The sequence below is a fragment of the Rana temporaria genome, chromosome 11 (assembly GCF_905171775.1).
Source record: "Rana temporaria chromosome 11, aRanTem1.1, whole genome shotgun sequence".
NCBI classification, from domain to species: domain Eukaryota; kingdom Metazoa; phylum Chordata; class Amphibia; order Anura; family Ranidae; genus Rana; species Rana temporaria.
In genome coordinates, this window is record NC_053499.1 from 156526547 (window position 1) to 156544321 (window position 17775).

A 17775-nucleotide genomic window follows, 5' to 3' on the forward strand; every position below is an offset into this window, starting at 1 on the left:
AGCGCTCCCCCTCCTAGACCATACCAGGCAACATGCCCTCAACATGGGGGGGGTTGGTGCTTTGCGCCCCCCACCCCAAAGCACCCTGTCCCTATGTTGATGAGGACAAGGGCCTCTTCCCAACAACCCTGGCCGTTGGTTGTCGGGGTCTGCGGGCAGGGGGCTTATCGAAATCTGGGAGCCCCCTTTAATAAGGGGGGCCCCAGATCCTGCTCCCCCACCCTATGTGAATGAGTATGGGATACATCGTACCCCTACCCATTCACCTGGGGGGAAAAAGTGTCAATAAAAATAACACACTACACAGGTTTTTTAAATAATTTATTAGGCAGCTCCGGGGGGTCTTCTTCCAACTTCTCCACCCTCTCCGGTGCCTTCTCCGCGATCTCCGGTGCTTTCTGCCGGTCCTCCGCTATCTTCTTCCAGCTCTTTTACTAGCAGAGGCCGGTCTTCCCCGATGTCTTCTTCCCTCTTCTCTTCCGATGTTGACTCGACGATCTCTTCCGCTGTAATACCAGGTGCGTGGTTCGTAACGATATATATAGGCATAGGGCGGGGTCACGGACCCCACCTCTTATGACGTCACAGTCCCTTCATGCTCCAAGCGGTGACGTCATAAGAGGTGGGGTCACCAGGTGACATCACCCGGTGACCACGCCCCATGCCTATATATAATATATATATATATATTTAGTAATCAGTGCTGAAAAAACTCACTAAACGATCTTGAAAATAAATGATTTATTCAACAGCACACACCAGGGACCCATTGATTTTCGAGAACTGGGTTGCGTCTTTTGCAGCCTGCAGGTTCCAGGTCATGCTGGGACTTACAGCTCCTCGGCAGATAAGGGTCAAAGGATGTGGGTCAAATGAAGCAGATTGTAGTTATGGCCCCGATGACAGATTGCGTACTCAGAAAAATTCAGCCTTCTGTCCGTGAAACTGAAATCAGAGCTTTGCAGGAGCAGATGACCAATTACCATCTCCCCATGCCTCCCCGGCCCCTTTAATACTCACTAAACATCTGCTTAGGAGCACATTGGTCTCTGTGCCAAGACATACAGCCAGACCAGGCTGAGACGGCCCCAGATTAAACCGCCATTCTCCGATAAGACTCCCTGTCCTCACACCTTTCAAAGGAATTCCTTTGTGTTGCCTAAAATACAAACTTTTCGATCAGCAAATTAGTGAAGACTTTACAGAGCTGATAAGATTTTCCCTTTTTCTCAGATTTTTTAAAAGCGAGACGATAGGCGTTTGTTTTATTGTTGTGACAATTTCATTTAATCCTGAGTGCTTGAGTGGAAATGTAAAGCTTCCAGCAAAAGGAGGCCGAGAGGAGAAAAGGGATGAATGATGGAGAGAAGGAAAAAAAGATGGAGGGAAGGAATAAGAGACGGAGGAGAGGCATGAGAGACGGAGGAGAGGCATGAGAGACGGAGGAGAGCAATAAGAGACGGAGAAGAGGAATAAGAGATGGAGGAGAGGCATGAGAGACGGAGGAGAGCAATAAGAGACGGAGGAGAGGGAGAAAGGGGATGAAAGATGGAGAGAAGGAAAAAAAGATGGAGGGAAGGAATAAGAGATGGAGGAGAGGCATGAGAGACGGAGGAGAGGCATGAGAGACGGAGGAGAGGCATGAGAGACGGAGGAGAGGCATGAGAGACGGAGGAGAGGCATGAGAGACGGAGGAGAGGGATGAGAGACAGAGGAGAGGCATGAGAGACAGAGGAGAGGCATGAGAGACGGAGGAGAGGGATGAGAGACGGATGAGAGACAGAGGAGAGGGATGAGAGACAGAGGAGAGGGATGAGAGACAGAGGAGAGGGATGAGAGACAGAGGAGAGGGATGCGAGACAGAGGAGAGGGATGCGAGACAGAGGAGAGGCATGAGAGACGGAGGAGAGGCATGAGAGACGGAGGAGAGGCATGAGAGACGGAGGAGAGGCATGAGAGACGGAGGAGAGGGATGAGAGACAGAGGAGAGGCATGAGAGACAGAGGAGAGGCATGAGAGACGGAGGAGAGGGATGAGAGACGGATGAGAGACAGAGGAGAGGGATGAGAGACAGAGGAGAGGGATGAGAGACAGAGGAGAGGGATGAGAGACAGAGGAGAGGGATGCGAGACGGAGGAGAGGGATGCGAGACGGAGGAGAGGGATGCGAGACGGAGGAGAGGGATGCGAGACGGAGGAGAGGGATGCGAGACGGAGGAGAGGGATGCGAGACGGAGGAGAGGGATGAGAGACGGAGGAGAGGGATGCGAGACGGAGGAGAGGGATGAGAGACAGAGGAGAGGGATGAGAGACAGAGGAGAGGGATGAGAGACAGAGGAGAGGGATGAGAGACGGAGGAGAGGGATGAGAGACGGAGGAGAGGGATGAGAGACGGAGGGAAGAGAGGGATGAGAGACGGAGGAGAGGGATGCGAGATGGAGGAGAGGGATGAGAGACGGAGGAGAGGGATGAGAGACGGAGGAGAGGGAGGAGAGACGGAGGAGAGGGAGGAGAGGGATGAGAGACAGAGGAGAGGGATGAGAGACAGAGGAGAGGGATGAGAGACAGAGGAGAGGGATGAGAGACAGAGGAGAGGGATGAGAGACGGAGGGAGGAGAGGGATGAGAGACAGAGGAGAAGGATGAGAGGGATGAGAGACGGGGGAGAGGGATGAGAGACAGAGGAGAGGGACGGAGGAGAGGGATGGAGGAGAGGGATGAGAGACAGAGGAGAGGGATGAGAGACAGAGGAGAGGGATGAGAGACAGAGGAGAGGGATGAGAGACAGAGGAGAGGGATGAGAGACAGAGGAGAGGAATGAGAGACAGAGGAGAGGGATGAGAGACAGAGGAGAGGGGTGGAGGAGAGGAATGGAGGAGAGGGATGAGAGACAGAGGAGAGGGATGAGAGACAGAGGAGAGGGATGAGAGACAGAGGAGAGGGATGAGAGACAGAGGAGAGGGATGAGAGACAGAGGAGAGGGATGAGAGACAGAGGAGAGGGATGAGAGACAGAGGAGAGGGATGAGAGACAGAATACAACTTGTGGGTAATGCAGTACACTCAGTACAACTATCATTCTCTCCAACATTCTGACAAGGGACTGGCTTTTCTAAACAGGCTGTGGCTGCTTTGGATAGAAAACAAACACCTTTAGTTTAGATGCCCATGAAATGTATTTAAGGGACGATAAATTGAGGGTCAGTCGGGCTTTAAAACAGCCCTGCCCAGTTTGGTCCCCTCAGTACACGGAGCCAGCCCGTACCTGGTCACTATTGGTTACAGCACATTATTGCTTCCTGAACAATGGTATTCCAGGGAGCCCGATATGTGCCAGGCTGTATTTGGGTAGTGGAGTGTGTGGGAGGTTTTCAGTTTGGGCGACACACACTTTCTAACAAGGTCCCCCCTCTCCCCCCAGAACATATGCTTCTTTAAAAATGGTTTCTGGTTGGCATGGAAACCAAATTTCAGCAGTTTTACACAAGCAGAATATGACACGACCCCCTACACATGTCAGGAAGGGAAGGCCGGCGTTTCCTCCTTACCTATTACTTTGACAAAGTAAGCGTCGGCTTCAAAGTTATTCTGTAAGACGTGGATGGAGTTGTCATCGGAACTTCCTGTGCTGAGAACGATGATGTCCAGAATTCCCTGAAAAATAAATCAGATTGTCTACAATGAATACAAAGTCCTGTCTGGCAGAGCAGGAGATTTATTTTCTCCGGCTGCAGTAAAGAGAAACTTACAGGTCTTGTCATTGTAAAGGTCCCTCTCCTAGAGCCCTGGTGCCCAACCTGCGGCTTTAGGGCTGCATGCGACCCTTTGCCACTTTTTCTGCGGCGCTCAGTGCCCCTGTAGACACCAATCTGTATTTTCCTACTGCTCTGTTACAGCAGTGATTTGGAAGAATGGATGGCTGAACACCAAGTACCGGAAAGCCCCTTTATTCTAAAATCACTAAAACATGAAAAAACACCACAGGATAGTAGCCAAACAATAGCAGGTCGACGCGTTTCACGCAGTAACCCTGTGCTTACTCATTACACTAATATAAGCCTCTGGGGATCCTGAAATAGGGCTACATCCCCTCTGTGTAACACAGGTGCGGGGTGACGTCAGAGGAATACATTGAGACATAACAGCTATATCATGTCTGCAGTCTCTGACCATCTCTTGTATCCTGTCTGCAGGCTATGAACATCGCTTGTATCATATATATATATATATTATTATTATTATTATTATACAGGATTTATATAGCGCCAACAGTTTGCGCAGCGCTTTACATCAGGGAAGACAGTACAGTCACAATACAATCAATACAGGAGGGATCAGAGGGCCCTGCTCGTTAGAGCTTATATATATATATATATATATATATATATATATATATATATATATATATATATATATATATATATATATATATAAATAAAAGTAGGTAGCTGGGCCAACCATAGTATATAAACATTAAAGTAAATAATCAATACATCCATCAATACCCAATCAATCTATATTAAAAAAGTGGCTTTTCCAGCCAATATAGTGCTACCATCAATGTGTTCATTGACCATCTCTTGATCTCTTTGTATACTGTCGGCAGTCTGTGACCATCCCTTGTATCATGTCCGTAGTCTCTGACCATCTTTTGTATCATGTCCGTAGTCTCTGACCATCTTTTGTATCATGTCCGTAGTCTCTGACCATCTTTTGTATCATGTCCTCAGTCTCTGAACACCTCTTGTACCATGCCCACAGTCTCTAACCATCTCTTGTATTATGTCCACAGTCTATAACCCTCTCTTGTATTATGGCCACAGTCTCTGACCATCTCTTGTACCATGTCCAGTCTCTGACCGTCTCATGAATCAGGTCTGCAGTCTGACCATCTTTCGTATACTGTCCGCAGTCTCTGACCATCCCCTGTATCCTGTTCGCAGTCTATGACCATCCCCTGTATTCTGTCCGTAGTCTCTGACCATCTTTTGTATCATGTCCTAAGTCTGTGAACACCTCTTGTACCATGTCCACAGTCTCTGACTGTCTCATGAATCATGTCTGCAGTCTCTTGAATCCTGTCCGCGGGCTATGACCATCTCTAGTATCATATATATATAAAAATGGGTAGCTGCGATAACCATAATATTTAAACATTAGAGTGCAAAGTAAATACATCCATCAATAACCAATCAATCTATATTAAAAAGTGAAGTTTCCAGCCAATATAGTGCTCCCATCAATGTGTTCATTGACCATCTCTTCTATACTGTACGCAGTCTCTGACCATCCCCTGTATACTATTTGCATTCTCTGACCATCTTCTGTATCATTTCTGTAGTCTCTAACCATCTCCTGTATACTGTCCGCTGCCTCTTACCATCTTCTGAATCATGTCTGCAGTCTCTAACCATCTCCTGTATACTGTCCACCGCCTCTTACCATCTTCTGAATCGAGTCTGCAGTCTCTAACCATCTCCTGTATACCGTCCGCCGCCTCTTACAATCTTCTGAATCATGTCTGCAGTCTCTAACCATCTCCTGTATACTGTCCGCCGCCTCTTACTATCTTCTGAATCATGTCTGCAGTTTCTAACCATCTCCTGTATACTGTCTGCCACCTCTTACCATCTTCTGAATCATGTCTGCAGTCTCTGACAATCTCCTGTATCATATCCACAATCTCTGACTTTCTCCTGTATCCCGTCTGCAGTCTCCAACCATCCCCAATTAGTCTCTGACTATACCCTGTTGTGTGCCTGCTGTCTCCGACATATTTATGTGCGGCCCTTTGGTGTCGTTGAGGGCCACACCATATCGAGAAAGTTGACTACCACCACCCTAGAGCTTGCTGGCAGGGGACAGGCTATTCTACTCAGGCTGTGGCTGCTTTCTAAAGAAAGGAAACAGTACTTTGCACCCCTTTTGTTGTAAAGCCCCTGGAATGTATTTAGCTGATTTAAAATAAAAGTTTCATTGGGCTTTGGGGTGAAGAAAGAACTAAAAAAAAGGTTGTCCTCACTATCAATGTTCACAAATGATAAAAGTATATAAGAAACAGAAGGTAATAAATGAAATATTTAGTATGAAGGCAGATTCCCGCGTCTCCGGTGTCACAGCCCTGACATCAAAGTCCTGGAACTTTACCGACCACAGTGGTGTGATGGAGCCACCGCTAATAAATTGATGTCATTAATTATTCAAGAGAGCGAATCCTAAAAACCCTGCCTCCATTCTTAACCCTTTCCGCGTCGCAGATAAATCGTGTTGGAAGCTGGCGGGGGGGCGCTCTTTTCATTGTGACCGAGCTGATATATTCCCGCAGCTAATCTCCCAACATAAAAGCCGCAGCGGCAAAACGGGGCCATAAAATGTACCGTATGTAATTACGCTCTTATCACGTAATGAAATATAATGCTTGGTGGTAATGAATTGGATTTAATTAAAAGGATATTATGGGCCAAATTGCATATTATGTTTATTGCGTGACCCTCTGTCCAATTAAATGAAATGCATTCAAAAAATCAGGGGGTTGGAATTAAATTTTGCACACAAAAAAACGAAAAAAATAAATAAAGGATTTATTAAATCTCGTGTCACAATAGACAGCAACCATTTTCATTTTCATTGTTTGGGGGTTCCGAGTAATTTTCTAGCAAAAAATATTGATTTTAACTTAAAGGGGAGCTCCACTCTAAACTGGAACTTCCGCTCATCGGATTCCCCCCCCCCTCCGGTGCCACGATTGGCACCTTTCAGGGGGGTGGAGGGTGCAGATACCTGTTTAACATGTATTTGCACCCACTCCCGTGCATACAGTCTGCGTGTAGTGCGTCACTTCCCGGCCCCCCCCCCCCCCCCCCCCCGTTGTGTTCTGGGAAACGCACAGCTGTCAGAACACAACGGTGACCAGTGAAAGACGCGCAATGCTTCACTTCCTGATTCCCTCACCCATGAGTCCTACAAGCAGCATCTTTGGAGCAGCTTTTGGGCGCTGAAAAAAACTCTCCAAAAACGCCCCTCTCCATTGAAATGAATTGAAAAGCGCTGTAAAAAGGCCTTACCCTTTCACACTGAGGCACTGCAAAAACGCCCAAAAACGTTAGGGTCTTAGCGGTGCTTTACCAGCATATTGGGATTGCAGATAAGGCTTCACTCGAATAACGCTCGAAAAAACGCCCCAGTGTGAAAGGGGCCTAAATCGGAGTTCCACCCAAAAATGGAACTTCCGCTTTTTGGAATCCCCCCCCCCCCCTCCGGTGACACCTTTCAGGGGGGAGAAGGGAGCAGATACCTGTGTAATCCAAGTATTTTATCCCATTTCCAGGCATAGATCACTGCGGTGACTTACGCCACGTCCAACGCCTATCCCCCCCCCCCGCTGTCTTCTGGGAAACACACAGATCCCAGAAGAAAGCAGGGACCAGTCGGATCGCGCAGCTCGCCCTGCACACGCGCAATAGGGAACCAGGAAGTGAAGCCGCCATCTTCATTTAGTGAATCGGGAAGTGAAGCCACAAGGCTTCACTTCCTGATTCCCTAACCGAAGATGGCGGCGGCAGCCCCCGAGAGCCGCGGGGACAAATCAGCTTCGGGACATCGCGGGTGCCCTGGACAGGTAAGTGTCCATATATTAAAAGTCAGCAGCTGCAGTATTTGTAGCTGCTGACTTTTTAATTACGGTATTTATCAGCGTATATACGCGCACTTTTTTGCCCTGAAAATCAGGGCAAAATCGTGGATGCGCGGTATAGGCCGATACCCGCGCCGAGTTTGAATACTGCGCCGGCATATACTGAGCGCAGTACACTCGTGTATCGTCGGCCAGTCTCGGCTCCTCTCGCGCTGACGTCCTGGACGTACAGGACGTCAGCGCGAGAGTTGCCGAGCCTGCCCGACGATGCCCGCTCGGTATATATCAGCGCAGTATTCAAACTCGGCGCAGGAAACGAGCGGGGAGGACGCGAGGACGCCGGACCCGACGAAGAGGACACCCGAAGCCGCAGACGGACGCCGGACCCGACGAGGCAGCCGATGGATGCCGCGCAAGACACCAAAACTGTAAGTACAAAAAAATATTTTTTCCACAGGAATTGGGACAACTTTAGGGGTGCGCGCTATACCCCGATAAATACGGTATTATTTTTTTTGGTCACTATTAAAAATAATGCACTCCCTATGTGGCTGATATCTTATCACAGCAGTTGTCAACCAATTAGGCAGAGTCATTGTAGCAGAGTTTCTACACTGCCTCTAGTGGCCGATCTACATATTGCGACATTGGCCAATCTACACTGGATTCAATACGTACATATTGATGCACAAGCCTGGAAAAAAAAATTGTCAAGTCAAAAATTCAAGGTTAGCATTTCAATACTGTAAGAATCAATAAATGAATACATGAAAAGCAGCTCCGTGTCTCACTTGCCGGTCGAAAAAGAAATGATCCCTTTTTGCTTTGATATAAAAAGATCAAAGTATACATTTAAATCGCTCGACTGCTGCAGATTTTCTCCCGGCCTGAAACCTGTACCAACCATTAAAAGCGACGGTGACCTCGGGAATGCGCTATTTCTGTTCCCAAACCCAGAGCTCGGTAACGAGGGTTTTTTTTACCCCCCCCAACAAGCCGGATTGTGTGCGGCATGAGAGAGACGCAGCGGTTTCATGAATCATGCTTGATCTTGCCTGTGCATCTCAAAGTTGCTGCCTAATTAAGTAATTTGCTTTCATTATCTACCTCTGGCACCAACATTCTGACATTAGAGAGAAGCCGGGATTGAGAATTTAAGGGAAAGAGAGACGTGTGGCAATTAAAAGTAGTAAAAAAAAGAGATCTCACGTCTTCATAAATGTCGAAGAACGTCGCCACCATCGCATCTTTTATTTGATTTAGGTCGGCGAGGTCCCAGTGGACTTCGAACACCCGGGAGCATGTGCTGTTCTTGCAGGGGACGTTCTCCAGGAGGAAGGCTTGCTGGTTGCTATGGAAAGAGAAACAACAAAGATTAGGATATGAAGTCCATCAATGTGAGGACCGGAGAAGCAATCCCTGGACCCCCAATTTATGATATTTAACTGAAAATACCTCAACCCTTTTGCTGCCACAGCTGTTTTTAAATTCATAGCAACATGTGTTTAAAAATTTTTTTTTGAAGATTAGTTAAATCCTCCCAAACAGTATCTACACTACATTGTCAAAAGTATTGGGACGCCTGTCTTTACAAACACATGAACTTTAATGGCATTCCAGTCTTAGTTAGTAGGGTTCGGTATTGCGTTGGCCGACCCTTTGCAGCTATAACAGCTTCAACTGTTCTGGGAAGGCCGTCCACAAGGTTTAGGAGGGTGTCTATGGGGATGTTTGACCATTCTTCCAGAAGAGCATTGGTGAGGTCAGGCAAAACTTGGCTCACAGTCCTCCGCTCTAATTCATTCCAAAGGTGTTCTATTGGGTTGAGGCCAGGACAGTTAAGTTCTACACTGACCACCAATCCAAGGAGTCACTTCTACACTAACCACCAATCTAAGGGGTCAACGTCTACACTGACCTCCAAACTAAAAGGTCACTCATTGAATTAAGAAGTCATATCTACACTGACCACAAATCCAAGGAGTCACTTCTACACTGACCACAAATCCAAGGAGTCACTTCTACACTGACCATAAATCCAAGGAGTCACTTCTACATTAACCACAAATCCAAGTAATCACTTCTACAATGACCACCAATCCAAGGAGTCACTTCTACACTGACCACAAATCCAAGGAGTCACTTCTACACTGACCACAAATCCAAGGAGTAACTTCTACACTGACCACAAATCCAAGGAGTCACATCTACACTGACCACAAATCCAAGTAATCACTTCTACAATGACCACCAATCCAAGGAGTCACGTCTACACTAACCACAGATCCAATGAGTCACGTCTACACTAACCACAGATCCAATGAGTCACTTCTACACTAACCACAAATCCAAGGAGTCACATCTACACTGACCACCAATCCAAGGAGTCACATCTACATTGACCACCAATCCAAGGAGTCACATCTACAATGACCACCAATCCAAGGAGTCACTTCTACACTGACCATAAATCCAAGGAGTCACTTCTACACTGACCACCAATCCAAGGAGTCACTTCTACACTGACCACCAATCCAAGGAGTCACTTCTACACTGACCACCAATCCAAGGAGTCACTTCTACACTGACCATAAATCCAAGGAGTCACTTCTACACTGACCATAAATCCAAGGAGTCACTTCTACACTGACCACCAATCCAAGGAGTCACTTCTACACTGACCATAAATCCAAGGAGTCACTTCTACACTGACCATAAATCCAAGAAGTCACTTCTACACTGACCATAAATCCAAGGAGTCACTTCTACACTGACCATAAATCCAAGGAGTCACTTCTACACTGACCACCAATCCAAGGAGTCACTTCTACACTGACCATAAATCCAAGGAGTCACTTCTACACTGACCACCAATCCAAGGAGTCACTTCTACACTGACCACCAATCCAAGGAGTCACTTCTACACTGACCACAAATCCAAGCAATCACTTTTACATTAACTACCAACCAAATGGGGGTCACTCATCGATCTAAGGAATCACTTCTACACTGGCTACCAACCCAAGTGATCACTGGGACACTGACCACCAATCTAAGGTGTCACTTCTACACTGACCACCAGTGTAGGAGGTCATGTCTACACTAGCCACCAGTCTAAGGGGTCCCTTCTACTCCAACCACCAATGTAAGGGGTCTCTTCAACACTAATTCAAAATGTAAGGGGCGACTACAATTTTTATTATGTTTCTTTTGCAACCATTATTATTATTCATTGGATGTCATGATTATTCAGTAAATGATTATTTTATTTATGACTCTCTACCTCTCAACCTACTGATCACACTAATATACTGTAAGCTGTAGGTCTAATCATTTTAGTGGTGGTTTCCTGAGACCTGAAGATTATTTCAAGGGTTCCTCCATGGTAAATAGGTTGAGAAATGCTCGTGGAGTAAAGTCTTCCAATGAAGGGCTGCAAGGATTTTGCTTAGGTTTTTCCAGGGCTGGACTGGGACAACAATTTGGCCCTGGACTCCATCCAGACTGGCCCACTTTGACAGGTCTCTCCCATGAGGGCCGGACAACTCCCGCACCTCCCCCCACCCAAGCCCCCTCTCCCCCTTCACTAGCCACTAGCCATTCTACTTTATTAGAGTAGAACGGCTGGTACTGGTACTCTTATAGGCAGTACCAGTGGGGAAGCTAGACATTATTTCACCCGGGGGGAAAGAATCAGTTTGGTGCCCAACCCTTATGGGACGAGATTATGCAGAAGTGAGAAACTCCCAGGCCATAGCTGTTGAGTCAGCTGTCTGTCCCCTCGCCCATGCTCCTCTGGTCCTCCCCCTGCTTCTCTGTTTCCCCCAGGTGAGTGCGAGAGGGAGAGGAGGTGAGTGCCACGGGAAGGGAGAGACAGAGGAGTGGAGGGGGCGGCGGTCCACTGTCACTGAAGCCGGCCCACTGAGCCATCGGCCCACCGGGAAACTCCCTGTAGTCCCAATGGCCAGTCCCATCCCTGGGTTTTTCCTAAACTCTGGTCAACTTGCTTGGAAGTCTCAGAAGCCACCCAGGGACCAAAGGGTGTTATTCCAAAGAACAAGGCAAGCCTTCAAGCTACTGGCTGCCCAAGTTGTTCCTCCTGGCTGGAATTCACAATTAGCTTGTTTTCATAAAAAAATTACCAAATAGAATTCAAATGTGAACTTTTCTTTATCCTAAGCTCTGATAAAGGGGCCCCTAAACATGGCGGCTTGCTCTTTGGAATAAAATCTTCGGACCCCTTCCGGACATCCTACTTTCAGAGGGTCTTTATTAATGACCAGGGTATTATTACTAAAGGTGATTCTGTGTTTTTAGTGGTAATGGAAGATAGATTGGGTGGGGAAAGGGGCGAAGGTCTGAACTTTCCTTCCGTCTGGGTGCCCGACTCATCGAGAAAGCAAACCGAGCGCTGCGCTGTACACAATAATCCGTCCAATAAAGCTTTCATTTAGTGTTTGCAGACAGTTTTATTAAATCATGTGCCCAGGGTTATACAAGAAAGCTATTGGGATTTGAAAATTATTCACTACCCACAGGCAGATGTGTTGCTATTACTCGTGGATAAACCGGTTTGTAGAAGCTATTCATTACGGGAGCCGTGGCAACGCTTTATTTATCAGTGGATTCACATACATCTCATGTATTACCCCCAACAATTCTGCACAGAGTCCTGGAGAAAAACCTTCACGTCTATTTTCAGCTCATGTACAATGTAGAATGGGAGATGTCACCATACAGAACGGTGTCAGGGAGGAGAAAGAGCAGCAAACCTCACAACTGATATCTGTACAGGAAAGGAGGGATTATAAAAGGGATACAAGGAGCCCCGGGCAGCCTAATATAACCGACAACATAGGAAACACATTGCTACAGATTACAGAGTTCACATTCATTGTGAACACAAATGAATGGATAGGCTACATTCTCAGTGATGTCACCGCTCTCTAGTGAATGGATAGGCTACATTGTCAGTGATGTCATCATTCTCTAGTGAATGGATAGGCTGCATTATCAGTGATGTCATCATTCTCTAGTGAATGGATAGGCTGCATTATCAGTGATGTCCCTGGTCTCTAGTGAATGGATAGGCTACATTCTCAGTGATGTCATCATTCTCTAGTGAATGGATAGGCTGCATTATCAGTGATGTCATCATTCTCTAGTGAATGGGTAGGCTACATTCTCAGTGATGTCATCATTCTCTAGTGAATGGATAGGCTGCATTATCAGTGATGTCATCATTCTCTAGTGAATGGATAGGCTGCATTATCAGTGATGTCATCATTCTCTAGTGAATGGATAGGCTACATTCTCAGTGATGTCATCATTCTCTAGTGAATGGATAGGCTACATTCTCAGTGATGTCACCACTCTCTAGTGAATGGATAGGCTGCATTCTCAGTGATGTCACCGCTCTCTAGTGAATGGATAGGCTGCATTCTCAGTGATGTCACCGCTCTCTAGTGAATGCATAGGCTACATTCTCAGTGATGTCACCAGTCTCCAGTGAATGGATAGGCTGCATTCTCAGTGATGTCACTGGTCTCTAGTGAATGGATAGGCTGCATTCTCAGTGATGTCACCGCTCTCTAGTGAATGGATAGACTGCATTCTCAGTGATGTCATCAGTCTCTAGTGAATGGATAGGCTGCTAGTGAATGGATAGGCTGCATTCTCAGTGATGTCACTGGTCTCTAGTGAATGGATAAGCTACATTCTCAGTGATGTCATCAGTCTCTAGTGAATGGATAGGCTGCATTCTCAGTGATGTCACCGCTCTCTAGTGAATGGATAGGCTGCATTCTCAGTGATGTCACCGCTTTCTAGTGAATGGATAGGCTGCATTCTCAGTGATGTCACCGGTCTCTAGTGAATGGATAGGCTGCATTCTCTGTGACGTCACTGGTCTCTAGTTAATAAAGAGGCTGCATTCCCAATGATGTCACAGATCTCTAGTGAATGGATAGGCCGCATTTAGTGATGTCACCATCCAACACCACAATCTGATCATGCCTAATGTCTCCAGTAAGCAGGCAAACTACGGTTTCACCAAACTTTTCGGTCGCTATCATTTAACCAATGCAGGTGATAAAACCATAGGAGGGTTCTAGGAGACGTACAGAACACACCCCCCTGTGTACGATTAGACGCACGGTATAATTACAAGTCACGTGCACAGGTCCACCTTCCGAGTAACTGTCGCTTGTCGTCGCCGGGCACAGGAGAATAATCGACGATTCACCTCTGGCTGACATCTGCAGCATATGCAGAGATCTCCGAAGAGCTCGGAAAATGAATTAAATTAGCAGAATGAGAGATAACTATCCACATTTACAAAACACGGCGCCATGACCCCGAGCGTGCCGAGGAGCAGCTGTAGCCCATCACCGGACAGATTTGATACGGAGTGATCAATAGAAGAGCAATCACTGCCAAATAACCATTAATACAGAAGGGAGAAGCGCTAAAGAGCTCTGTGCTGATCATTCTCTGCTAATATTAGGCGTCTACCCATCACTGATAATAATATTAGTATATATACACTAAATTGTCAAAAGTATTGGGACGTCTACCTTTACACACATGAACTTTAATGGCACCCCAGTCTTAGTTGGTAGGGTTCAATATTGAGTTGATCCATGTCTTTATGGACCTTGCTTTGTGCACAGGTCCAAATCATTTGGTGGAGGGGGGATTAAATATGGTGTGGGGTTGTGAAGATATGCGAATGATGAAACTACAAGTACCAACAGCCTTTGCGGTTGATGCACTCTGTATGCAGTGCACCCCTAAACTCTGCACTCTGTATGCAGTGCACCCCTAAACACTTGACTCTGTACATAATGCACTCCTGAACCCCTGTACATAACGCACTCCTGAACTCTGCATGTAACGCACTCCTGATTTCTGCACTATGTACATAGTGGACCCCTGAATTCTGCACTCTGTACACAGTGCACTCCTGAACTCTGCGCCCTGTACACAACGAACTCCTGAACTCTGCACTCTGTACATAGCGCACTCCTGAACTCTGCGCTCTGTACATAGCGCACACCTGAACTCTGCGCCCTGTACACAACGAACTCCTGAACTCTGCACCCTTGAACTCTGCACCTAGTGCACCCCTGAACTCTGCACTCTGTACATAGCGCACTCTTGAACTCTGCACTCTGTACCTAGTGCACCCCTGAACTCTGCACTCTGTACATAGCGCACTCCTGAACTCTGCACTCTGTACCTAGTGCACCCCTGAACTCTGCACTCTGTACATAGCGCACACCTGAACTCTGGACTCTGTACATAGCGCACACCTGAACTCTGCACTCTGTACATAGCGCACACCTGAACTCTGCACTCTGTACATAGCGCACACCTGAACTCTGCACTCTGTACATAGCGCACACCTGAACTCTGGACTCTGTAAATAGCGCACACCTGAACTCTGGACTCTGTACATAGCGCACACCTGAACTCTGGACTCTGTACATAGCGCACTCCTGAACTCTGCACTCTGTACATTGCGCACCCCTGAAATCTGCACTCTGTACATAGCGCACCCCTGAACTCTGCACATAGCGCACACTTGAACTCTGCACTCTGTACATAGCGCACCCCTGAACTCTGCACTCTGTACATAGCGCACACCTGAACTCTGCACTCTGTACATAGTGCACTCCTGAACTTTGCACTCGAGGGCAACTAATTACTAATGGGGCCCGCGATGAAATTGAGTTTGACACGCCCGCCTTTGATAATCTTACACTGCAGATGTAGAGCTATGAGGCTGCAGAACAGGAGTGCACAGTACAGGAGGGGTTCAATAAATTAGGTAGATTTTTACTCTGAGAAATCTCTGCACAGCCTACGCACAGCACAGTGATGATGTCACTGCTACCTTTATATGGTAATATCTGAGTTCGTAAAGGCTATCGGTACTCACAAAGTGGATTCAGATCCTGTGTGGCTACTGAATATATTTAAATAAAAGGTTTCACACCTGGAGCTTTAAAGGTGAACACCAGCTAATAAGCAGGTTGTCAAACAATGAGCACTCTGCAATATATGAGGTTAATTAAATAAAGCTTTGAAAAAAAAAGAAGAGAAGCCTGGGAAATCTAGATAAATATAAAAGGCCCGGAATATTCTATAAATAGTTTGGGATGCGTCGAATGTTCAGGCAGCCAAGACCGACCTATAAATAGTAGGGAGAGTAAGGAATGATCTACATTCGACTTGGCATGGAGGAAGTAGGCAGAGAAGATCTGTTCCAGAATAGATAAACGATAACCGTTCTCCACATTTCCCTGGAAGAAGAGTTCCCCAGAGACGAGCATGCGCGTCTGTCACTTCCAATCTAGGTTCCATCTGTCATAAAATAAAATATCTAGGACATGAAATGAAGGCACATATCCTGAACATCGCATGTACGGCTCCGTGTCTCCGCGCACGTCACCACGCCGCAGCCTGCTGCTTGTTCTCCATAAACTATCGTATAAAACGCGTCGAGCTACATGAAAGAAGAAGGAAAATAAGTAGACATATCCCAAGGTACAGGAAGGCGGCAATTATCATCAAGCGAACAGGCTGCAGCTGGAGCACAGGCGTCTCGCTCATGTATGTGAATTCCGATCGTGTGAAGATGGCAGGAGAACAAAAGGCGCCTTGATAGCGGGAAGATCGGCAACCATCTCTTGCTATCTGAAAGTGAAACGCGTGGAAAATATGTTTTCAAAACGTGCTAAATTTACTGCTGTGCTGCAAATAGCCCGGTGTAAAGTGATCGCCTGCTGGTTGGTGCGGTTCACCATATACCTATAGGGGACTAAAGACACGGATCGACATTCAGGCCGTTCAGCAGGGATTTTTCCCTCTTCCACTGTATGTAGGAACATAGCCACCCCTCTTCCACTGTATGTAGGAACGTAGCCACCCCTCTTCCACTGTATGTAGGAACGTAGCCACCCCTCTTCCACTGTATGTAGGAACGTAGCCACCCCTCTTCCACTGTATGTAGGAACGTAGCCACCCCTCTTCCACTGTGTGTAGGAACGTAGCCACCCCTCTTCCACTGTGTGTAGGAACGTAGCCACCCCTCTTCCACTGTACGTAGGTACGTAGCCACCCCTCTTCCACTGTATGTAGGAACGTAGCCACCTCTCTTCCACTGTACGTAGGAACGTAGCCACCCCTCTTCCACTGTGTGTAGGAACGTAGCCACCCCTCTTCCACTGTACGTAGGAATGTAGCCACCCCTCTTCCACTGTGTGTAGGAACGTAGCCACCCCTCTTCCACTGTATGTAGGAACGTAGCCACCCCTCTTCCACTGTATGTAGGAACGTAGCCACCTCTCTTCCACTGTACGTAGGAACGTAGCCACCCCTCTTCCACTGTGTGTAGGAACGTAGCCACCCCTCTTCCACTGTACGTAGGAATGTAGCCAACCTCTTCCACTGTGTGTAGGAACGTAGCCACCCCTCTTCCACTGTACGTAGGAATGTAGCCACCCCTCTTCCACTGTACGTAGGAATGTAGCCATCCCTCTTCCACTGTATGTAGGAACGTAGCCACCCGTCTTGGTTCCACTGTATGTAGTAACTACATTAGATGGTGGCTACATTCATTTTTCATGGTCCCACTGTATGTAGGAACATAGCCATCCCTCTTGGTTCCACTGTATGTAGGAAAGTAGCCACCCTGTCTTGATTTCAACTGTGTGCATGAACGTAGTCACCCCTTTTGGTTCCACTGTGTGTAAGAACGTAGTCACCTGTCTTGGTTCCAACTGTGTCGTAGCCACCCTATTTTGATTCCACTGTATTTAGAAATGTACCAACCCTGTCTTGGACACACTGTTTGTAGGCACCCCCTCTATTGGTTCCACTGTATGTAGGAATGTAGCCACCCTGTCTTGGTTCCACTGTTGGTAGGAGCGTAGACACCCTGTTTTGGTCCCACTGTATGCAGAATTCTAGCCACCCTCTCTCAGTCCCATTGTATGTAGGAACGTAGCCACCCCTCTTGGTTCCACAGCGTGTAGTAAAGTAGCCATCCCTCTTGGTTCCAACTGTGTGTAAGAACGTAGCCACCCCTCTTGGTTCCACTGTATGTAGTAACTACATTAGATGGTGGCTACATTCATTTT

At 47.1% G+C, this 17775-nt stretch overlaps 1 protein-coding gene across 1 annotated transcript in view; it reads right to left on the reverse strand.

Annotated features, from left to right (window-relative positions):
- ITFG1 (integrin alpha FG-GAP repeat containing 1) overlaps positions 1-17775 on the reverse strand; it is a 207290-nt gene that overhangs the window by 64909 nt on the left and 124606 nt on the right. The window contains exons 11-12 of the mRNA XM_040329507.1: positions 8840-8981; positions 3546-3651 (exon numbers count right to left, since the gene is read on the reverse strand). Coding sequence (XP_040185441.1) covers positions 3546-3651; positions 8840-8981 — 248 coding nt within the window. The remainder of the gene's footprint in view (positions 1-3545; positions 3652-8839; positions 8982-17775) is intronic.